The sequence below is a fragment of the Solea solea genome, chromosome 7 (genome assembly GCF_958295425.1).
Source record: "Solea solea chromosome 7, fSolSol10.1, whole genome shotgun sequence".
NCBI classification, from domain to species: Eukaryota; Metazoa; Chordata; class Actinopteri; order Pleuronectiformes; family Soleidae; genus Solea; species Solea solea.
In genome coordinates, this window is record NC_081140.1 from 16,010,639 (window position 1) to 16,035,390 (window position 24,752).

At 44.1% G+C, this 24,752-nt stretch overlaps 1 protein-coding gene across 1 annotated transcript in view; it reads left to right on the forward strand.

Annotated features, from left to right (window-relative positions):
• Positions 1-17,837, forward strand: part of map3k10 (mitogen-activated protein kinase kinase kinase 10) — a 30,415-nt gene extending 12,578 nt beyond the window's left edge. The window contains exons 2-11 of the mRNA XM_058633764.1: positions 9,679-9,859; positions 10,948-11,096; positions 12,434-12,609; positions 12,699-12,945; positions 13,531-13,653; positions 13,976-14,114; positions 14,444-14,556; positions 14,651-14,943; positions 15,149-15,683; positions 15,870-17,837. Of these exons, the coding sequence (XP_058489747.1) occupies positions 9,679-9,859; positions 10,948-11,096; positions 12,434-12,609; positions 12,699-12,945; positions 13,531-13,653; positions 13,976-14,114; positions 14,444-14,556; positions 14,651-14,943; positions 15,149-15,683; positions 15,870-16,270 (2,357 nt within the window). The 3' untranslated portion in view covers positions 16,271-17,837. The remainder of the gene's footprint in view (positions 1-9,678; positions 9,860-10,947; positions 11,097-12,433; positions 12,610-12,698; positions 12,946-13,530; positions 13,654-13,975; positions 14,115-14,443; positions 14,557-14,650; positions 14,944-15,148; positions 15,684-15,869) is intronic.
• Positions 17,838-24,752: the final 6,915 nt, after the last annotated feature.

Sequence of the window (24,752 nt, forward strand, 5' to 3'; positions counted from 1 at the left end):
TTGTGATCACAGCCAGGCTGACGACAGCTGCAACAGCAGACAGACAGTCAGGCAGTGAGTGAGTGGTGGAGAGAGGGAGGAAAGGAGGGGATGACAATGGAGAAAACCAGGGGCTTCAAGGATGATGAGGCAGTATGGTTGATCCCTGTTTGTTGGCACAGTCTCAACTCTTAGCTGATGAATATGTTGGGCCGTGCAGGGTGGGCACTGGCTGTGTTGATGCACCATCAGCTCGCCGTCACGCCAGTAAAGTTCACCAGCAGAGACAGACAGCAGGAAACTGCTCTGAGGTGACGCTGTTGTACCTAAACAAGCAGCAGCTCCAAGAGTGCAGACGGTATAAAGCAGGGTGATGTTGCTGGGAATTGTTGGGGGAGGTGACAACGGAGTCTGACTAAGATTTGTTGGAACACTGGTCCTGAGTTGCTGACTTGGTGCCGTGGCAACAGCTGTTCCACCCTGCAGGCTACACCTGTTTTTGGATGAAGGGCAGGAGGAGGAGCAAAAAGAGAACAGGCGTATAACGTTCATTTAATCATCCTTACTTTATGATGGCTCTTTTTTGTCTGGGGAAAGTTTTTTTCTTCAAAAAGTGGAATCAACTAATCATTTACAAGTCCTGTCAATCCAGACTTTAACTTCACCTAAACTGGCCCTACCAAACCCACGTGTGGAAAAAATACCTTAAAGTATATGACATTTACTGTACTTAAGTATCAAAAGTCATTTTCTGGTACCAAATATACTTAAGTTTTAGAAAGTAAAAATATTTTTAAAAAGTGAGGAATAAGGGTTGAGCCATGGTCACTCAATGGTCGGGGGGACCGGCTCTTCTTCTTCTGATTTTATTTGGTAGTAACGAGTAACAAAGACAGTTAGAGGAAATGTAGTGGAGTAAAAGTATAAGTTGCTAGAAATACAAATAAAGGAAAGTACACATACTTGAATTTTGTACTTAAGTACAGCAACAAAGTATTTGTTCCATTAGAACACTGCGTGGACGTGAATAGAAGACATTACACACCTGGCTTCACAGTATGAGAAGCACTGTAAAATAAAGACTGTGAAAAGCAGATCCTCATAGGGGCATGAAGGCTTGTCTTGTCAGAGTCATCTCCTCTTTTTTTTTTCCTGCATTGTAGTCCCAGTCTACGACCTTTGCCCTTGTTATCATAACAACAAGTTAATGACACAGCAGAGCGAACTGGTCTTTGCTCAAATAACACAAACAGTGGAAGGGAACTGGTCAGGCTTCATATTCAGAATGTCCCTCTCTGTCCATGGTAAAACTGAATAGCTGATAGAGTTGTACTGCAGTAGGTCAAGTTTCCCATTTCTCTATGTGCTGACCCTTTGTGTTTGTAAAAACCCTTATACTGTATGTATGAGAAATCACAGAGTCTGTCACAGATATAGTGTCATTAAAATGTACTTAACATTCTGTTCTGATGACTTGAGAATAAGATTGTCCTCATAGGTCACTGTAAGCCTGTTTTGTCTGCAAATAAAATCTTACTTTAGATTAGACCCTGAGCCCCAAACCTACACACTTCAAATAGGCTACGTTCTGGCATTGACCCACATTATTTCACCATCCGTCTCTCACTCGAGCAACAGCCACATGACAGACATCCTGAAAGGAAAAATGAAAGCCCCGACAGGTGGAACCATGGACAGACCTGTGATCAGCTGATCAAACCAGATAGACCGGCTGCAGATAGACTGCTCAGGTGATCGAGCACAAAGCTCCAGCAGCTGATTGCGTGCTCTGTCATTACACAGTGTGGTTTACTTAAGGAAATGCAGCACAGTGAGACAGCATTCAGCTAAGCTGACTGGTCACAGACACGCCTTATTGACACAATCATCCAGAGTTTGTTTTTCACATTTTGTCAACCTAATTTGACAGCTTTTATGAAAACAACAGACTGGTATGACCACCTCCCACCATATTTATTGTAGTTTTTTTTTTTTTTTAAATAGATAAAGATTAACAACTAAGGGTATGAGATCATTATAAAAGATGAGCATTTGCCAACTACCCCTTTTCACCAATGTACAATTTATTGATATTAACATGTTATTTTTTTATTGTTAATTTGGGGAGACAGAAATACAATAGTTTTCAAAATAATCCATGATGCACAATGATAATCGTATTAATGCTATAGTGTATGACATTTAAATATAAACATGTCTGTTACATTCAAGTCATTATAAAATGTGTTGATGTGATAGGTGGAACACATTTTGCTGCTGTTCCCCTCGTACGTCAGCAGCCTGACATGAATACATTTACCAGAACTTTGAGGTGCAGTAGAAACGGAAACCACAGATTATCGGCGTAAAAAGGGGCTAAAGCTGATTAAAGCGTAAATTTGGAAGTCCGGTCAATGATTCACCTTTTTTCTCTACGGAGCTCACTCTACTGGCTACAACTTTATCCTGACTGTTGTATAAAACTCAACACTGATGCTTACTCCCTCACTCCCCCTCTCCTGGCCATGTGCATTTATTTTCATCAGACCTGGCTAAACATCATAAACAACAACAACTACTGTTTTACAGTATAGCAGTTTTTTGTGTGTCTGAATGATGCATTTTATGACACAACTGCACAGGCGAGGCAGAAGAAGCTCACAGCGTGAATAAAGTGAGACAGCGTCATACAGTAGCACTTTGGCTGAAAACACCAGGATATCATACGATATTGAAATTGTGTTCCACGTTTCTTTTGTCATGTCAGATATCTAAAGGTCCAGTGTGTGAGAATCAGTGACATCTAAAGGTGAGACTGCAGATCATAATAATCAGGATGACTCCTTTAACCCTTCAATCCCAAGCAAACCAAGGTGGCCTTTGCATACCAGCAAGGATGTTTGCATAGTAAGCTTCTGCTGCAAAAAGCAAAATGCACACTCTGGCTGGTTTGTCCATTCTGGCTGCTGTAGAAACATACATTGGTTGCCTCATTAAAGTAAGACCCTTGCCAACACTACATATAAAATGTGATTATAGACTTGTACAAACATACGTATGTGTAGTATGTTCATTTTCTGCCAACAAACCCTCTTAAATAACACACACTGTAAGTTAAGGTGTCAACTTTGTTCTTAAGACTGCAGATTATGTTGTCTTTTTGTTGCACTTCTTCTCTCTGGTCTCACTTTTCTGTATGTTAGTCTGACACAGATGCCGTCACACACAACATCTGAGTACATTCCTCTGCTGTGAAATGTCTGTGCACAGGTTAATATGTCACCTGTGATAAGTGCTCTGAGAGCCTTGCTTGCTCAATTATTTCTTTGTAAAGTGTTTAAATAGTGAGTCAGCACTCACTGGGGTCAGGGTCCAGGGCTGGAGGAATGAACAGCAGGAGGTTAACAAATCAACCTCATCATAAGAAAACTGCTTTTTGACTGAATTTCCTTTTGTGAAAAACACACCTCAGTAGGCAGGTGTTTTTGGCAGCGGATCACCAGGCTCTGATGATAGTTTCCAAACTTGCAACATGCTATAAACCTCCACGCTGTGCCCTGTCCTAAATAACATCACAAATCCACATCTCCCTCTGAGTTTATTTACACATTACAACAAATTTGAGCTTGAATTATTATTCTTACACTTTCTTGAGGCATCACAACAGAAACCATCTTATATCTGAGTAGCGCTCCCCTTAATTGTATTGCTAAAAAGGGCTCTTGGGTTCCTTAACTGTATTATCTAACGTGTTTTAACCCTGATTATAAGTACTTTTTAATATTATCTTGGATTTCTTTTATTATAGTGCACACACTCACCTTTTCAATAGCTATGCTTCTTACCAAAAGGTCAGAACCCAAACTGTATGTCTCTTTAACTATGAAATAATATGAAATGATCACTCCTTAGTAAGATAAGTGCAAATGAAATCACCCAACTCCAGTCTATAGAAAAGGAACTCTCAATTATTTACTTAGTAAAATAATAAATGTTGTTTTTAACATAAAGACAAAAAAATGAAAGTGACTTATTTCAAAGGCATATGCTTTTGTGCAATATTATACAATACAGTAAAAAAGAAATCACAAAATAAATCTCTGTCCAAAATGAACAAGCAACAAGAAATGCTAAAAGAAAATCACTCAAATGTCCGTAATAAACTCAGCAAACACACTGATGGTTCGAGAGAAGTTTCAAATCATGTCAACATGTTCAAACTTGACATGTTTCTTGCTACTGCACGAGTTAGTGCAGTGCCTGTTTGACATTGTCAGGATAATGCAAAAGATATTGTTAAATATAAGAGAAGCACACATGGGCTTTCGCTGCTCTACTGTAGCCACTCCCCCTCTCACTCACACAGCTCTGTGGGCTACCTGAGAGGATAAGCATCTGCAGTTAAAAAGTTAAGTTGAAACAACATGCCAACAAACACAGGTATGCAGTGGAAAGTCTGTGTGTCTGTCTGTTATTTGCATTTCTCTCAAACCGATGGTCCAATTACTCAAAAAACACACAAAAACAGATTTTGCACGGGCACTGCACTAGTTCATCTAAAAGCCAGCAAACTCAACTTATGAAAACAAAACATAAAGTTGCAGGCCTGATGCACGGCTCGGGTACGTGGTGGTCCAAAACAAAATGACAGTTTCGCTCCGGCTGAGCAAAATAAACGGTGGTTGGTACCTTATTATTCCTGGTGGTCAGTGGATGCAAGCAACATCTACAGGTGCGTCCCGTCCAGCAGCAACTCCCACTCACGTCCGTCAGAGTGATGACACGCACAGCTCCCGTCTCACGTCGAAACACCGCACACGCGTCGTGTCGGAACCAAGCGGGTCTTCTTAGCGTTAGCACACAGTGCAAGCCTCGTACTGAAGTTACACAGAACCGTATTGCACTCGTCCCTGTCCCGGCTGTTGTGATAACATCCACAGTCACAAATACACACGGTGTCACTTATTTAAACTCAATCTACTTTTCACTGTTTACACACTTTTTTGCCTTTCTCTTCGTTTCTCCCGTGTTATTGTCCCACACCTGTCGTCCGTGAGCAACACCTGCATGTCGGACGTTCCGGCCACCTATTCATTGTCAGTACAGACAATTATCAGGGCAACATTAGTTTCTAACCACGTAAATCCTCAACGTACTACTAAAATTATTTTAATCATTTTTAGAATACTTTTGAATATTTTTAACCTAAGTACACTACATTGTTTTCTTTTTTTCCCCCCCTTTCTACATAACCACATTTTTTTTAAACTAGGTTACATCTGCACCATTTGAACTGGTTTCAGGGCCTGGGTCACTTTACTCCTGTTCAACTTGTAATGTGATAATTTGATAGTGACCACATGAGCAGCAGAGATGGAGGGATGGAAATGTGATATACCACTTTAATTCAGACTGAAATATTTGCTACAGCGATTTGATGGATTGTGATTGTGTACAAGCATTTTTGGTCATAAAGCACATCATTTTGGCAGTCACCACCTTTTCTGTTGGGTCTGTGCTGGGTTTAGTGATTATCAGTAAGAAGATATGACTAACAAACATTACATGTTGACATTCTAAGTGAGAGAACATTACCATGACAACTACTACCATCAATAACATATTTATCCATATCCTGGTTTAATTTAAAATGGGCATTACAGCCTTACAGAGGTTCATGTTTAGCTGGAAATATTTCATTGATGAGGTGCAGTATAATCGAAGGCCGTAGTCTGACTTAGACAGGCAATTGGACATCTTGCCGAGTCCTAGTATACATGATGAGAAAATCAATTTATGGGCCGTGTACGTGTGCCTCCGCCTCCGTAGGTGGCGCCGCATCTCTTTCCTGTTGACCTTTACGTCACAGAAAAACAACCAGCGAATGGCGGAATGGACGGCGGATGGATCGTGCTGTGGTTCCGTATGTTTCATATCTGCTGTACATTTTAATCGTGATACAGGTCGAGCATGGCTCTTGCAGTTGCTGTGTTGTCCCAAGAAATATTCCTCCACTGCTGCCCCATTTTATATGTCATCTCCTTCTACAATTGGGTCAAAGACCCAAAATTAATGTGTTTACATGACATTAAGAAAACAGAATTATTGTCTTAATCCGGATACAATGGGACTTTTAACATGCATGTAAATGCGCTGAGTTGATCAGCTTTACACAGTAGGACCTCAAAGACTAACACAAATGCAAACTGGATCTGCAGCAGCTGTTTCTACTGTTGATCACTGCCACTGATGAAACGCTGCCATTGTAATGAAGTCTCACGTTGTCATGTTTGTGATATCAGGCAGTGTGAGTATGTGAATGAAGGACACATCCAAGCCTCCGAGCGATGTTTATTGTGAAGCCTGTTGCTATGGGCGACACTGTCGTAACCAAGGAGTTTTGCAGGGATGATGTCTTGCTTTCTGTTCCCTGTCACGTGCCGTCTATTTTGAGATAACATTTTGAACAGTGCTGGTGTAAAAAGCCAACACCACCCTTCAGGACTTCACATGCGACGAAATGTGCTGTGTTGCTTCCCACACCCTTGTCAGGTGTTATTTAACTGCAGGTTTCTCAAACATGTCGGCCTACTTTGTGTTTGACACATGAAATGAAAAGGTTGGGGGAACGTGAACATGTGCAGGTGGTGTTAGGAGGCAGCGACGAGATGTTCTCAAGGTGTGGAAGTGTCACGGTGTGATTACGTCAGGAAGAGAGAGGCGGAGTGGGAGCAGCTGGAGGTGCTGCTTCACTCACACGTTGAGTTTCTGTAAATGTTTTTTCCATTCAATTTCTGTCTCCCTCCCTGCTTTGCCATCAGCCTCTGAAACAAAAACAAATGTGGGAAGGTAGAGTGTGAGGGGGACGACACACCTATCTGTTTATGCAAACCAAGTCTGTCCGGCTCCATCAAAACACACACACACACATAGACAGACAGAGAGACAGACAGACAGAGAGACAGAGAGATAGGACCCTGAGGAGACAGTTGTCCCTCACTGAGGCAACAGTTTCAGAAGTGGAGGATTACAGTGGCTTATTTTCACTGTCAGCATCAGCCCGCACTTATGTAGTCACATAGTGGTGGAAAGTCAGAATTACTGCTCTCTTAAGGTATCATTTATCACACAATTTATCTCAATTTAAAAGCTGACTGTCCGAATGTGGTTCTGCGGTGTTGATATTTTACAGCTGTTATTGACAGAGTCTTTGGATGAAACCACAGAGTGGCTCGGGTGCTGGATTACTGACACATTTGAAAATTCATTTTTACAAAGCAGAGATCAACGAGGCTTTCAAAACTCAATAGTTTATAACAATGATGCCAGCGAATTGGCTTTTTTTTATCTAGAATGTTCAGAGCTTGATTGGATAATGAACCTGTATGTTTTATTGTAGAAGGAGAAGGAGCTGCTTGTGCCCAAACTGCCACGCATCAAATGACCTGTTAATAATGAAATGGTTAATCAACAAATTAAAGTTAAACTTGACCTGATACAGTCAAATACTGCCCGCGGGTTGCTGCATAGTAAAAATCCATTCATTCTAATTGAATTGAACACTAAAGCACGGGTGTCAAATGTATGACCCACAGGCCAGAACCCGGCCCGCCAGAAGGTCCAATCTGGCCCACAAGATGAATTTGTGTCAACTACTGTTGTAAGAATGTGTACAGGCATTAGTCACTATGAAGTGGGGTAAATATGTGTTGTGTTCCGAGCCTGTTGAGAGAAATAAACACTCCAGATCACCTGAGTGTCCACCTGTTCTACCTCTATCTGTAGAAGTAAGGGTGTTAACCTGGAGCAGCCACAGCTTCAGCCCTGGAGGTTATAATATCTCCCCTGCGCTTCCTCGGCTACTGTCCAGAAGCAGAGAAGGAAAGTTACATTGAAGATAATTAACTACAATTATGTAGTTATATAGACAGTAATTCCTAATTTTTCCCCTGGGGTCGTATTTTTATTAGCTCCCATTTTAGTGTCAGGAATACTACACAGATGTGTAGTAAAATCATTTCTAGATATTGACATGTTCTAATCATACGTGAAATACTAGAATCTACACTGTGATGTGTACGTTGCGACACATGTGTAAATGGTCAAATTAAGCATAACATTTTCAGGTTTTTCATAATGTGGTTTGTGAATGTAAAACGTGTTGTTTATAGGTTATTATGCTATTATTTTACTCGTCCGGCCCACTTGAGATCACACTGCTCACTTACTTAAAAAGTAGGACTTTGGCATTGGTACTTCTACTCAAATAAATGCACTTTCGCACTGTCACTTTATTGTTGACTCCAGAAATATCAGCAGACTGACCTGAGACCAGTTCTGTATCAGTGAAACTGTGAGAGTCTGACACAGAGCAGAGCACACAGAGGCACACCTACATCACATGTGTGTGTGTGTGTGTAAACAGAGATGCTGCTGTGTGTGCAGCCTGTCCCCACCACCTTTTGCATACGCCTGTAGATAAGAGAGAGAGAGAGAGAAAGCGCTCCCAGAGCCTTTGAACTGTGTACACTATAAATATTTCCATAGCCAGCACTCACACGGAAGTGAAGGAGGAAGTTGCACTTTGTCCATGGATGAAAGAGGGAAAGGGAAAAAACAGAGAAAGATTGAGGGATGAAGGTGAAAGTCTATGTGGACATTACTTTTCAGACACACTCACTGCTGGACGTGAAGGGACACTTACACTACAACACACTGTCACACTGGCCACACCTCTATTGTAAACATGTTATTGCACATCGTCACCTTTCTACACTTACTGTAAACGGCCCGTATTCATATACAGTGTTTCTCTGTGGTCTTGATGTCTGACATTCACACACACTCATGCACCACATCTACTGTATATATATATATATATATATATATATATATATATATATATATATATATATATATATATATATATATACATATGTGTATAAAATTGTGATGGAGCTCAGGTGTAGTTGATTTGAGTATGAAACTGGACTTCATGGTTTAGTTTTCAGTTATGATTTTGCACTGAGAAAGCAATACAAATGTTTAGCGCTTCATATAAAACAGTATATTTATAAGAGAGTTCAAAAAGTGGTGTCATACACTTTAATGTGAGTGGTTGTTGATAAGAAAAACACCCTTAATCAGCAGGGTTGTTGTTTGTATATTCTACACTTAATTCAATAATAATATATACTGCGGTATCATTTTCTTCAATAATAGTAGTTCTAAATATGTTGATATAATATTTATGCACTGTGTTAACATGCATTTTTTAGTTTCGCCTCAAATTTGTGGAACAATTCTCTGTTTTTATCATTTTCTGTCCATGAAAAAAAGTCTAAAACCACAATTGATGATGTCTTCAGCTTTGGATCATTATTGCTATTGACTGATGTGAGACTTTTTTGTTTTGGTATTATTTTGGCTACCCATAACCTACACATTATAAATGCTTGGTTATCTATGTTCTATTTTTCCTTTCATTGTTTTATCTGTACAGTAAATATGCAAATATATCCCAGTGTCACAAAGTTCATATAGAGGCCTCATAGTATGCTTGTTTTGTTCTTTTCAACATTGCAAAACTTAAAAGTCTTTCACTGTCTCCCATAAGTAAGAAAACCAGCATCTAGTCAGATTCATGAAACAATTGTCTGGTGTATTTATTAACTGTGTGTCATGCCTACTTTTCCTCAGTCCTCATCCTGGAGCCGGTGGAGGGGGACGACCTGAGCAGGGAAATCCTAAAGATCACAGACTTCGGTCTGGCCAGAGAGTGGCACCAGACCACCAAGATGAGCGCAGCAGGAACCTATGCATGGATGGCACCGGAGGTCATCAAGCTCTCCCTTTTCTCCAAGAGCAGCGATGTGTGGAGGTACAGCTCTCACATCTGTCCGTCTGTGTGTGTGTGTGTGTCTGTCTGTCTGCTTATTCTGCTCATTTATACAGTGACAAACGTCCTGGCAGGTGATCAGGGGACACTTATGTGCATTGACATTCAGTTAAATCCAACATGATCAGACTAAATGATTTTACATGTGGTTAATCAGCTTATGGTTTCATATGTAGTTAATACTGCAGTGAAATTAGGGATGGGACGATACCACTTTTTTGTGTCCAATATCGCAAACTCAAGTGTCTAATGATACCGATATTAGTGCCATACAGTCATTTTAGACCATTTATGAAGCTCTTAACTTTCCAAAGATATAATTCTCCAGCTGTGTAACAAATATTGTTCTCACAAAAAAAGAAGAAATAAACAGCCCAAACATGACTCAGCTAAAATGCTTTTGCTGACTTTTATTTACATGTTTCAGTCCGTGCATAGTGAAACATGCGATATATATATATATAGGATTTTATTAGATTCTACATTTTTATCTGTCCGATATACGAGTGATCCAGATTCAGACTGATACAGATTCCCGTCCCTAAATAAAACTCTTTCCCACGTAATTGTGCAACAGAGACAATGTCTCTTTTTGTAGAAATTGATTAAAAGTTTGATAAAAGGTGAGAAAATACGGACATTTTTAACATCATATCATCAAAAGTAAAAGTACTCACAACTATAGAACGTTCATGTGGTCCATTTAAAACATCAGTCATATTATAAGTGTTATTATGTTAAACGTAAAACATTTTTATTACATTATTTACATTATATTATACAATATATTACAACAATCCTATTTTCCTGACACAACAACAAAGCTTGTGTCGCCTTTCATTTTTATTTCAAGCTAATTTTACTCTGGAGAAAAAGTGTAGGAGCCTTTTACTGTGTCTTGTCTCCTTCATCAGTGCTGACTCTGTGTTAATGCAGTGACCTGCAGTATATTTGGAAGTGCGGTTATTGAAAGGAGGCGGTGATTATCGTTCTGTGTGAAGGGTTTTTGTTGTCAGAGGTGGAATAAATTCTCTCTCTCTCTCTCTCTCTCTCTCTCTCGTCTCTTCTAGTTTTGGCGTGTTACTGTGGGAGCTGCTGACCGGCGAGGTTCCTTACCGGGAGATTGACGCCCTCGCCGTGGCCTACGGCGTTGCAATGAACAAGCTCACACTTCCCGTCCCGTCAACCTGCCCCGAACCTTTTGCTCAGCTTCTGGGAGGTAAGCAGAGAGATGGTTATGTCATCAGTGGGCGTGTCAGTGTCCGCTGTATAGGAAGCAGAAGGAAGGACAACATACTGGTGAAAATGCTGAAACACAATTTTCGGAATTAACAGAAAGAAAAACTCACAGAGGCTTAAACCAATTTGCCGTGTTGCCACTGTTGCTCATGTCGTGCCATAGGGCGGTGGAGCGTTGGTTCCGCTTAAATGACGTGAGCCGGTTTGCTGAGAGCACTAAGGTTCTAAACGGAACAAAAGCCCAGAGGGGAACCATGCAAGTGTTTGCCAGTGTGAAAGCGCTATCAGAGATGATTACATCCAAGATAGCCATGTGTATGTATGTCCTTCAATTTGGAGAGTTAGTTATTGTTTTGTCTTACTTTCATAAATAAAGTCTGAAAATACAAAAAAGCCTTGTTACAGCACATACTGTACATTCAAAACTGCTTTTCACTGTACTCCCTGTGCAGTCTTGCACCTGAGGCGGCATTTTTCCTTTTCACCTTGCAAATAATCCCGGCAGTGCTCTGTTGCCAGTGTTGGGAGAATTAAGTGGCTCTTGTTTCTCAGTTCAGGTGTCTTAAATCCACTTTGCCTGAATGTGTGTGTTTTCCTGGCTGCTTTTCATGCGAGTGATTAAGCTGCACGCTGGGTAATTAATAAAAGAGGTGGAGTTGTTTCTCTCAAACTGTCGAGCCAACATCAGGCTTCACTCACCTCCGTCCACTTCTGCTCCTGCAGCTCTTTTCCTCCTCGCTCCCCTCATCAGGTCATGTGATCCGCGTTCATCCGTTCGTCTCACCGTGGTCACGCCTCGCTGCCTTCCACACTCTTGTTTACTCTTGTCATCGTCTCTCTTTCATCTCCTCTGCCTCCGACTTTATCCGAAACACTCTTTATGCTAATTCACCCTGCCTGAAAAGTGCTCCATGTGCACCATGTTTCCACAACACTGTCAGTCAGACTTTGGCTCACGACGGTCGCCATATGCTGTCCCATCTTGCACTCTGTCTCTTCTTCTGTTGTTGTTGTGTCTCCTACCAGAGAGGAAAACAGGAAACATTTACAGAGCATCGTTTAGTCCTCTTTCTGTTCATTTGATGATCTGCAAACTATTGTGAAGGTTTAAGTGTTTCTTTAGTGTATGATCCATCCATTCAGCCATCTGTAGCTGTATGCTTTACGTGAACTGCCAGACAACTTTAAAAAAGAAAACACAAACACTTTTTTTCCCCTTGAATTGACCTGTTTGTGTTTTCCTGTAACATGTGTTCTTCTTCTTTTTCTTTTTCTTCCTCTCCTCCTCCTCCTCCTCCTCATGTGTTTGTCCCTCAGAGTGTTGGAGCCCGAACCCCCGCAGCAGGCCCTCGTTCACCAGCATCCTGAGGCGACTGCTGGCCATCGAGCAGTCGGCCATGTTCCAGATGCCACTGGAGTCGTTCCACTCCTTACAAGAGGACTGGAGGCTGGAGATCCAGCAGATGTTTGACGAGCTCCGGGCCAAAGAGAAGGTGAGAGATCCGACCACATCCGGATCCAGCCAGGTCCAACGCCAGCACTGACTGCTTATGTATTTATTTTATTCCTCTTCTCTCCTCAGGAGCTGAGGTCCTGGGAGGAGGCGTTGGCTCGAGCAGCAGAGGAGCAGCGGGAGCAGGAGGAGCAGCTCAGGAGGAGAGAGCAGGAGCTGGCCGAGAGGGAGATTGACATTGTGGAGCGAGAGCTGAACATCATCATCCACCAGATGTACCAGGAGAAACCCAGTGTGAAGAAGAGGAAGGGCCACTTCAAGAAGAGCAGGTTACTGAAGCTGGGCCGCGACAGCAACTGCATCAGTCTGCCCTCTGGTGAGTGAAGGAGGGAACTACAGCTTGCTTCACTGTGCCGAATCTAGGTCGAACAACAACAACAACAACAACAATGACGAAGTAACATCTCTTTATAATATATAAATAGATAAGGAAAATGTGAAATAAAGGGAAATTGGCTGAAATGAAACATCAGGGTAATCACGTTATGAGAAGATATGAAAGGTTAATAATAAAAATAATAATAATAATAATAATAATAACAAATTGGAATGTTTTTAGTGAGAGAATTTAGCATGTGTTATTTATTTATTTACTTGTCCAAATTTGATAAATGTGGGACTATTTAAAGTTAAGTAATTGGATTATATGTTAAATGTACTGTAACAGAATTTTAACACAATATAAGAGATTTTGTATATAATATCATAATTAGTTCAGATCAGATTTGTATTTATTCATCCTTTATTTAGTCAGGAAGGTCCCATTGAGATGCAACATCTCTTTTTCCTAACACCAGAATATAAAAGTTAAAGGGAGGCAATTAAAGGAGAGACACAATAAAGTAAAGTGCAGAAGAAATGGACAATGACGAGGCACATGTTCTCTCTTTGTGTCCCGCAGGCTTTGAGCATAAGATCACAGTGCAGGCGTCTCCCAGTGTGGACAAGAGGAAGACCCAGGGGAGCGAGAGCACCACTCCACCTGCCAGCCCGGGGGTCATACCGCGACTGAGAGCCATTAGATGTGAGCGCTAACACCCAGAAACAAAGCCAAAGATAGAAAAGTCTTCAATAGTGACTATTTTTTAAGACGTTGTACAATAAAAATGCTAAGTGTTACTTCATCTCCACAGCAGGCTGCAGAATATTTTAAACTATGTCTAAATTACCTCATTTTGAACTGAATGAACCTTAGTTTTGGTTTTATTCTTGTACCATTTTCTTAATATTAGGACGCGCTGTGTTTTGTACTCGTCTGTAGACTTTAGGTGATTGTTCTCATGATCCAAACCTGTGTCACCGTTAAAGTTATGTGATGTGTGATGTGCTTTGGCTGTTTGTCTCAGTGACGCCTAGCGACGGCAGCAAGACGTGGGGACGCAGCGCCGTGTGCAAGAAGGAAGACCTGACGACGAACAAGAAGAAAGGACGCACCTGGGGACCGAGCTCCACCCACCAGAAAGAGAGGGTCGGCGGGGAGGAGAAGTGAGTTGATGGTTTACTTGTATAATTGTTGTGAATACCAATTGTTTGATTATACTGTTAGAATGTGTGTGTGTTAAAAATACACTTAAAATAGTTAGTGGCAACACACTGACGACAAACTGCTTCATTTTCTCCCATATTTAGTAGGAGGTTCTGTTTGTGATGGCTCAGCACAGTCTGCTCTCAGATCATATTATATGTTTATGCTGCTTCCACAGACATAAGAAACAACATTTTAATCACTTCGAAGGTCAGCTGTGCAGCCAGAATCTGACCTGTTATGATATGTTGAAAATAAAAACAATCCTCATGTATGTCTCTGTTTTTAGGCTGAAATCACTTGGTGAGGGAAGCAAAGTTTGGTCCTCCAGTGCCCCAAATCTGGGCAAATCTCCCAAACATGCACCGATGACCGCTGGCTTCTCCAGCCTCAATGAAATGGGTGAGAGCTGATTATTATTATTATGAGCTCTGCATGACTAACTCTGACTTTTACCTAACCCTCGTCTTTTATTTCCTGGTCTTCTTTGTAACAGAGGAGTGCTGTGAGTTTGAGGACTCACCCGGGTCCTTGCAGCCCTCAGAGATCAGCAGTAACGGAGCTGCTGAGGACTCGGGGTCTCTGTGGGGCAACACCGTGCCTGGCGTTGGGGTCCCTAACGTCAGCTCCTGTCAGGGCCCTGGAGGCCTGGGGTCAGGGGTGAGCTACCAGGACTCGCTCCGTCGCTGCAACCAGAGGAAGAAGAGTGACATGTTGCTGCTGGGTTGTGCGTCTCTGCTCGCGTCTGTCGCCCTCGGACAAGACCTGCTGCAGCTGGGGAAACTGCAGGTGACACAAACGTAGAAAACGCATGCTATATGGGGATGAGGCAAATTGGACACTCTAAATTGACCGTAGGTGTGAGAGTGGGTTGTTTGTCTCTATGTCTCCCTGCGATGTACAACGTTGGTTTGCTCTTTGCTGATGTTCTCACAGTCAGTGTAACCCTTTAGTGGCACCACAGCACGTTAATGTCACATTATGTTGCCGTCAGGTGCTTCAGGATGAGCAGGATCTCAGAGAGGAGCAGCGAAAGAAGAAGGAGGGTCTCTTTCAGCGGACGGGACGTTTCCGTCGCAGCACCTCTCCACCCAGCCGAAACCTCTCCCTGTCCCTGTCGAGGCATCATGACTCCGCGCTGCCCAGCATGGACCCTTCTCCCTCTGTAACACTCCTTTCTCTGTCCTCTCTGTCCGACTGCAACTCCACAAAGTCCCTCCTCCCCTCAGACCCAGACGACTACCCCCTGACTCCGATGACGGGGGTCAAAACTCCGGCCGCTCTACCGACCCCTGCCCTCAACCCGCTTTTAGACCTGCGGGCAGAGAGCTTTAAGAAGGAGCCCAACCAGTCGCTCACGCCCACTCATGTGTCTGCATCCATGGCCGTGAACAGAGGACACAGACGCACTCCTTCAGACGGGGCGATACGACCCAGAGCCCAAACCCTGGGACACCGCAGGACGCCGTCGGATGGGAGCATGCCCATGCCTCCTCCACCAGGGGCACAGCAAAACAAAACAACCAAAGGTACAATATTAAAGGATTATGTCTGTTCTGAGGATTCATTTTGTCTGCTAACAATTCATCCAATATTTGTTGGGTAATTTCCCTCATGCGATGTTTTATTTCACCCAAACATTTTAAACATGAGAGGGTGGAACCAGGGAACATTTTCTGATGTGCATTACTCTCTCTCTCTCCTTCATTATTCAGGCACACAAGACATCGCCCTAGACATCCCCCGTCTCCCTGACCCTGCCACCATGTTCCCAGTCCCCCATCGCCGTAAAGCCCCTGCTCCGCCAATCCCGGACCCAGATCCTCACAGCCTTATCAGCCCCATGGAGAGACCCAAGACTCTGGCGTTTGCCCCCCGGCCGCGGCCCACGCCGGCCCGGATGCGAGCCGACCCGTGGAAGCTGGGCTCTCTCTCCCGGACCCTCAGCTCGTCTCCAGGCAGCAGCTGCGAAAGCCCGCTGGGTTCAGGAGACAGCGGCGCCGGTGCGGCGCGACCCAACCTGATGGACATGGACGTGGAGGGCCAGAGTTCGGACCCTACCGTCCCTCTGTGTGGACAGAGGAAGCCTGCCACTCTGTGTGGACAGCAGTACTGATAGTGAAACATTTCAGCATCATCCCAGGACACGAGAGCTTGGGCTGAATAGAGAATGCCTTCTGGTGTCTGAGCCGAGCAAAGTGCACTCATAGACGTGTGCAAAAAACTCACACATATATGAAGCCATCCCCTCTTGTGTGCACACATTTAGTGTCCTAATAAGGTGTAAACTCTTGACAGCGACAGAACACTTTAACCTGCATGACTCTGAGGGGCCTTGAAGTGTGCTCACCTACAGTGCCCACTTTACCCGACACCTCTTTTCTTTCCCTCCTCACAGGCCATCTCTACTTTCTCCATAGTGCCCCTTGATTAGATTGCATTTCCTTCAAGGCTCACAAACTTCAAAAGCCATTTAAGTGCTTAAGGGGCAACTTTGCTTTTTACCGCCGCTCACTAATCGTTCTCGCTCATCTGCTCGTGCTTTTGCTCGTCTGTTTGCTCGCAGCGTCTCTGCCTTTTTACTCCAAAGACCACAAACGCTCACGTCTCGTCGCTCACGTACACGTCTGTTGTTCCAGGTTGTCTCCTCTCGAGAACAAAATGTCTTCATATAGAGAGTGTCCTCGTTCTTATTTTGCACGTCCCGTACTTCTGCCGCGTTCAGTCCTCACATGTCATCTCATCATCTGCATGGAGGAGGGAGGGTCATCGTCGATATCCTCGGCCTTGTACATTACTTTAAAAAAGAAAAAGAAAGAAAAAAAAAGAAATAGAGTTTATTTTCTCAGTGCTTGCACCATTCCTGCTGCAACCTGTTAGCAAAAGTGATTTTCTATTGGTTTGGCAGCCCAGGTGTGAATGTGTGTAAATGACTGTATGTATGGGTCCATATTTGTGTGCCGGTGCACAGTCGCACCTGTTTTTTGTTGTTTAAAAAAAACACCTACTCATGCCACTAAACACGGACGCCGACATTAAGGGAAACAAACTACCTGATTTTAACGTCAACCTCATATTTATGTAGGACCAAGTCGAAGCTTCACATTCTCTCCTCTCTGACCTGCTGTATTCAACATCAGGGGCACTTTAGGAGCCGCGGTGTGCGACCAGTTCATCTCTGTGGACCGGTGTGGACTCGGCACATTCTGTCTCTCTGTCTCTGGAGGTGTGTTTTTGTACGGGGGGGGGGGGGACAGTTCAGCGTGGCCGCAGGTTGGTATAGTATGTACTTGACTGTGGACATTTCTCTCGGTGAGTGTGTGAGTGTGATTACGAGTGTGTGTTTTACTATTTGTATGGGATCAGGACAATCCCGTTAGCAGAAGAACTCATTCTTCCTGTGTGGTTAAGAAGTCTTGAGTATTTATTACCTTTATTGTTATTATTGGAAAAGGATTAATTATATTATTATTATTATTATTATTACTACAATGCTCTTCCTGGGATATCTGTATATATTTGTTAATACAACAGGAAAAAAAACAAGGAAACCCTAGGAAACTGCTCACTGAAGCGTCCTTGTTGTCTCCAGTCTTAACCTGTGTCATTTCTGGGATTCAACAAGGAATTATGTGGGATCTGTGATGAATGAGAAGCAGAAAATAAAAAAGAAAGATGCTTCAGTGTCAGTGCCATGTTTATTTTTGTGCTATGTATGTAATTATCAGATCATGTGTCACAACCGAACAAGGACTTGAACCCAATAGCACGACTCAGAGACAACTTCCAAAAATATTCCAATTTATTGGACAAAGTAACAAATAAAAATCACTCTCAAAGGGAGGAAAAGTATCAACAGAAAATCACTCTATCGAGGAATCACTAGATAAGCAAAAGGCCAAAGTAACAAATTATAATCACTCACTGGGAGGAGACAAAAGGTCTGGGCAAGGTGCCAAATCAAAATCACTCTTCACGAGGAAAAAACTCTGATGGCTCAAAAAGGGACAAAACAAAGTAGCAACTAAGAAAAGCAAAAACCTTACAAACAATTGACGTGGCATGGATTGGCGTGGGTTCTCTGGCATGACAGACAAGACGAACTGACGCAGGGCAGAGGGAAGCACAGGCTATATGTAACTCAAAGTAAATGGGGAACAGGTGGAAACAATCAGGGCGGGGAAGATAATCAGACTGGCGGGAAAACTACAGGGGAAGGGCAAGTTATCTGAAACACGAGGAAAGAGAGATTTCAAAATAAAACAGGAAGTCACAAAACAAATAGAAGGCAAAACTAAACATAACTTAACACAACTTTCTGGATATGACAGTACCCCCCCCTCTAGGGACGGCACCTGACGGCCCAGATAACTGAGGGTGGCGTCTGTAAAAGTCTGTGATGAGGTCAGGATCCACAATAAAGCTAGCAGGAACCCATGATCGTTCCTCTGGACCGTAGCCCTCCCAATCCACCAGGAACTGCCTGCCCCGGCCCCTGTTGCGCACAGCCAGCAGAGCCTTGACTGAGTAGACAGGGCCGCCGTCGACCATCTGGGGAGGTGGAGGGGGTGCGGCTGCGGGCACCATGAGGCTTTCCTTAACCGGTTTCACCCGGCTGACGTGGAAGGTGGGGTGGACTCTCATGGACCGGGGCAAACGCAGACGGACAGCGGAAGGGCCGATGACCTTGGACACTGGGAAAGGCCCCACGAACCGTGGAGCCAACTTCCTGGAGGCGACTTGGAGAGGCAAATCCCGCGTAGAGAGCCAGACCTTCTGGCCAGGCTTGTATACAGGAGCAGGTAGGCGCCTCCGATCAGCAGCCCTCTTCATGCGGTCCACACTGCGTAGGAGTGCCTTACGGGCGGCTGCCCAGATGCGGTGGCATCGCCGGACCATGGCATGGGCCGACGGGACGATGATCTCCTTTTCTGTCTCGGAGAAGACAGGGGGCTGGTAGCCGAAGACGCACTGGAATGGAGACATGCCAGTTGCCGAGGTGAGAAGAGAGTTGTGGGCATATTCCACCCACACCAGCTTCTTGCTCCAGGAAGCCGGATTCTGCGACACCAGGCATCGAAGACAGGTCTCTAACTCCTGGTTGAGACGTTCCGTCTGGCCGTTGGCTTCTGGGTGATAACCAGAGGTGAGGCTGACGGTGGCTCCGATGAGCTTGCAGAACTCTTTCCAGAACCTGGATATGAACTGGGGCCCCCGGTCTGAAACAATGTCTTTGGGAAAACCATGAATACGAAATACTTGAGTCATCATAATCTCTGCCGTTCTTTTGGCAGATGGAAGCTTGGGTAATGCTATGAAATGAGTCATTTTAGAAAACCTGTCTACCACTGTGAGCACAGTGGTGTTTCCTTCAGAGACCGGGAGCCCCGTGACGAAGTCGAGTGAGATCTCAGCCCATGGACGAGTGGGAACAGGGAGTGGCTGCAGCAACCCCATCTGCGCTCTGGAGGAGGTCTTGTTGCGGGCACAGATGGAACACGCCTCCACATACTCCCGAACCTCCCTCTCCATGGAGGGCCACCAAAACCTCTGGGAAATGACGTACATGGTCCTCTTAACTCCTGGATGGCAGGTGAGCAGTCCGGTGTGAGCCCAATGGATCACCTGTGGACGCATAACAACAGGGACAAACAAGCGATTCTCCGGACAACCACTAGGTGTCGGATTCTCACCATTAGCCTGCTTCACCTGAGATTCTATCTGCCAACTCACCGCTCCTACCACACGGTTCAGTGGTAGGATGGGCTCCGGTTCCTTGGCAGTAGGCTCGGGGTCAAACAGACGGGACAAGGCATCGGGCTTGGTGTTCTGGGACCCCGGCCTATAAGACAAAACAAAGTTAAATCTGTTAAAAAAAAATGTCCATCTGGCTTGGCGAGAGTTCAGTCTCTTTGCTTTGCGAATATATTCCAGATTCTTATGATCTGTCCATACAATGAATGGGTGCTGTGCGCCCTCTAACCAATGTCTCCACTCTTCCAAAGCTTTTTTCACTGCTAATAACTCACGGTTCCCAACATCGTAGTTTCTCTCTGCCGGCGAGAGTTTATGAGACAGGAAGGCGCAGGGATGAAGCTTGTTGTCCTTCTCAGAGTGCTGGGAGAGTACTGCCCCCACTCCATTATTGGAGGCATCCACCTCCACCACAAACTGCCGGCTGGGATCAGGAACTGTGAGAATGGGGGCAGTAGTGAATCGCACTTTGAGCTGCTGGAAGGCCTCCTCAGCTTGAGGGGACCACAAAAAGGGAGACTGAGGAGAGGTAAGTGCATGTAGAGGTGCAGCTGTGGCACTGAAGTTTCGGATAAACCTCCTGTAAAAGTTAGCAAATCCTAAGAATTGTTGAACCTTTTTGCGGCTATCAGGTGTTGGCCACTGAGCCACAGCGCTAACTTTAGCCGGATCCATTTGCACCTTTCCAGGGGCTATGATAAAGCCAAGGAAAGATACAGTGTCGGCATGGAATTCGCTCTTTTCTGTCTTGACATATAATTGGTTCTCCAGCAGTCGCTGGAGAACCTGCCGTACATGATGCACATGAGAGTCTAAATCTGGGGAGAAGATCAATATGTCATCTAAATACACGAACACAAAGTGGTTCAGGAAGTCTCTCAGTACATCGTTGATCATTGCTTGGAAGACAGCAGGAGCATTGGTCAACCCAAACGGCATGACTAGGTACTCGTAATGACCACTAGGAGTGTTAAAGCCTGTTTTCCATTCATCCCCCTCTCTGATCCTAACCAGATGATAGGCGTTTCTGAGGTCTAATTTAGTGAAAACCTTAGCTTGCTGAAGCTGATCAAAAGCTGATGACATTAGTGGCAGAGGGTACCGATTCTTAACAGTTATGTCATTAAGTGGTGCATAGTCTATACATGGTCGGAGTGTCCCATCTTTCTTTCCCACAAAAAAGAACCCTGCCCCCGCTGGAGATGAAGAGGGGCGGATAAGACCAGCCTTTAACGAGGACTCAATATACTCGGTCATAGCCTTCTTTTCGGGGCCAGAGATGGAATATAGTCTACCCTTAGGAATAGGGGACCCCGGGATCAAATCAATGGGGCAATCATAAGGCCTGTGGGGAGGAAGGGAGGTTGCCTTCTTTTTACTAAATACCTCACTCAACTCGTGGTAACATCTTGGGACTGAAGTCAGGTCAGGAGTTTCAGAGTCTGTGACATGAACAGAGGCAATGTTATCACTAGTTTTCACATTATGACAAGACTTTAAACACTTGGTTTTACATTCTTCTGCCCAGTTCAAGACCCTCCCAGTACTCCAGTCAATGTGCGGGTTATGTTTCTTCAGCCAGGGAAAACCCAAAATGAGAGGATACTGGGCAGAGTTATATAAATGAAATTGCATAAGTTCATAGTGGTTATCAATGATAACTGTGAGCAGTTCAGTCTTGTGCGTCACTCGAAAAATCAGACTGCCATCGAGAGCGCTGGCCTCTATAGGCTGAGATAATTGTTCTGTTTTTAGCTTGAGTCTCATGGCAAAATCCCAGTCCATGAGACTTTCATCAGCCCCCGAGTCAATGAGAGTCTCCAAACTAAGTGTGGTGTTGTGATGCCTCACCTTAGTCTGGGTTAAAGCTCGAGGAGGGAATTCCGTGGAGGAGAAACGTCTCCCCAGTACCCCCCTGTCGACTGGTGAGCCTGTGCCTTTTGCCGGACACGCTGCTAGCAGATGCCCTTGCTGTCCGCAATAGAAGCACCTGCCTTCCTGCAGGCGACGACGGCGCTCCTCTGTGGACAGTTTGGTTCGCCCCAACTGCATGGGCTCCTCCACCTCCTCGGATGGCCTCTCCCTCCGGGTAATGGGTGATGGAGCACGTGAGGAGCTCCGCCAACTGGGTGTAGTGACAGCAGCGCGACCCTGATGACGACCAGCTGCAGAGGCCATTCGGCTTCGTTGTAGCTCCTGTAAGCGGTTGTCTGTTCTTATGGCCAGAGTCATTACTGAGTCTAGATCAGAAGGCAAATCTAGGGGCACTAACAAGTCTTGAATTTGATCTGAAAGTCCCTTGAGAAAAACATCATACAGGGCCGTGGTATTCCATCCGCTATCCGTGGCTAGGGTGCGAAAGCGGATAGCATAGTCACAAACAGAGTCTCTATTTTGTTTGATGTTGCTCAACTCACGTGCTTTCTCTCGGTCGGATGAAAGGGGATCGAAAGCCTTCCGCAGAGCCTGTTTAAACTCCTTGAGGGATCCGCAGATCATTGAATCCCGAGACCATTCAGCCGTAGCCCATGCCCTCGCCCTCCCGGTGAGGTGGGAGATCATGAATGCCACCTTCGATCGTTCCGTAGGAAAGGCTGAGGGCAAGTGTTCATAATGCATATCACAGTCCACAATAAACGCCCGACATCCTCCTGACTCACCAGAAAACTTTTCTGGGGGGGAAAGGCGAAGAGTCGTGGCATGGGGAGCTGAGATCAATGAAGCTCTGGTATCCGCCGGAGATGGTGTGGTCATGGTGTCTGAGGGAGAGGGATCCCTTGTGAGATGAGCAAGGACTTGATGTACTTGGTTTGCCAGGAGGTTAACTTGGGCTGTCATAGAGGCTTTGAACTCCTCCTGACTTTTAGCCATCCCCTTCACGCCACTGTGCAGAGAGGCCATGTGCTCCTCCTGCTGAGTCAGACGGGTGTTCTGGGAGCGAACGGCCGCTGTCAGTTGTTCTGAGTCGGCTGGGTTCATGCTGGTCAGTTCGTAATGTCACAACCGAACAAGGACTTGAACCCAATAGCACGACTCAGAGACAACTTCCAAAAATATTCCAATTTATTGGACAAAGTAACAAATAAAAATCACTCTCAAAGGGAGGAAAAGTATCAACAGAAAATCACTCTATCGAGGAATCACTAGATAAGCAAAAGGCCAAAGTAACAAATTATAATCACTCACTGGGAGGAGACAAAAGGTCTGGGCAAGGTGCCAAATCAAAATCACTCTTCACGAGGAAAAAACTCTGATGGCTCAAAAAGGGACAAAACAAAGTAGCAACTAAGAAAAGCAAAAACCTTACAAACAATTGACGTGGCATGGATTGGCGTGGGTTCTCTGGCATGACAGACAAGACGAACTGACGCAGGGCAGAGGGAAGCATAGGCTATATGTAACTCAAAGTAAATGGGGAACAGGTGGAAACAATCAGGGCGGGGAAGATAATCAGACTGGCGGGAAAACTACAGGGGAAGGGCAAGTTATCTGAAACACGAGGAAAGAGAGATTTCAAAATAAAACAGGAAGTCACAAAACAAATAGAAGGCAAAACTAAACATAACTTAACACAACTTTCTGGATATGACATCATGTGACTGAGAAAAGCTTTTCTTTATGTTTTCTTTATGTAAAAGCAGTGATAAAAAATACTTTAATATAAGCCCTATATATTCAGAATAAGTAAAAGTACAGAAGTATAATCAAACTAGAATTGAATGTGCACGTTGAATTAAAGGAAGTTAATGTTCCAGATTTCAAAGACAAATTTCATGAGGCCACCAAAATCTAGTCAGTGCATCATTGAGTCCAAGTTACTGCTTGTGTCAAAGTGGAAAGACTAGCTGAATTATTGTATTTACAAATGCAAATAAAAAAGTGTATGAAAATATAGAATTATAGTAATCCTTAAAAACAATCTCATTTACTCAAATATTTTCACTGTAAGACAATAATACAGCAGACAATATTTGCAGGTTATTAAAAGTATAAGTAAGTATAAAGTGTATAATATATAGAGGAGACAGTAATTATTTCTCATCATAAACTTAATTATACACAAAACAGAGTCTAAAAGAGACTAAAATGAGCACAAAGACACAAAGCAACCACAGAGATAAAAATGACTACAAAGACACACACAACCATGGCAGAGGGAGACGAAGCGACTACAAAGAGACACGAGACAAACACAGGTGCTTGTTTTATGTCTCTTTGAATCTGAGCGTCCGTCTCTCACTGAGGCTGGATGAGCTTCCGCAGTGTTTTCTTTCAGTGACGTGCCACAAGATAAAAACACTAGAAAATGTACAATTACATCAGCATTTGACCTGATTTCACCAGATGAGCATATATGGTCTGTTTTTGCCTGATGCTTAGTGAGACAAAGACACACGCAGTAACAGTTTAAACCCCCTAGGTGTCACTACTGTGCCCTATGATGTCATTTCCAAGCCTGCTGTTTTTCTCTGTGTAATGCATTCCTACAGCCTCTCTCTCTCTCGGACACTGCAGGCACGATTTTTGGTTTAAATGTGAGGTGTGAGGAAAGGAATCAATTCAATAACATAAACTAAATGTGACATTTTACACACACACACAAACACACACTTCACTGCTCTGTTGTCAGTGTAACCGCCAATCAAACACCCATCAAGACGCCAGCCTGTTGCCCAGCAACCCATCCTCACTTCCATGGCGATGCTATTAAAAGCCACAACAAAGGAAACTGAGCAAAATGGGAGGATGGAAATGAAAGTGAGGAAGAGAAGGAGGGAAAGAGAGGTGTTAAAGTGACAGCAGACTGTATTTAGAGGACTGAACATCACATGTCTGGTTTACAG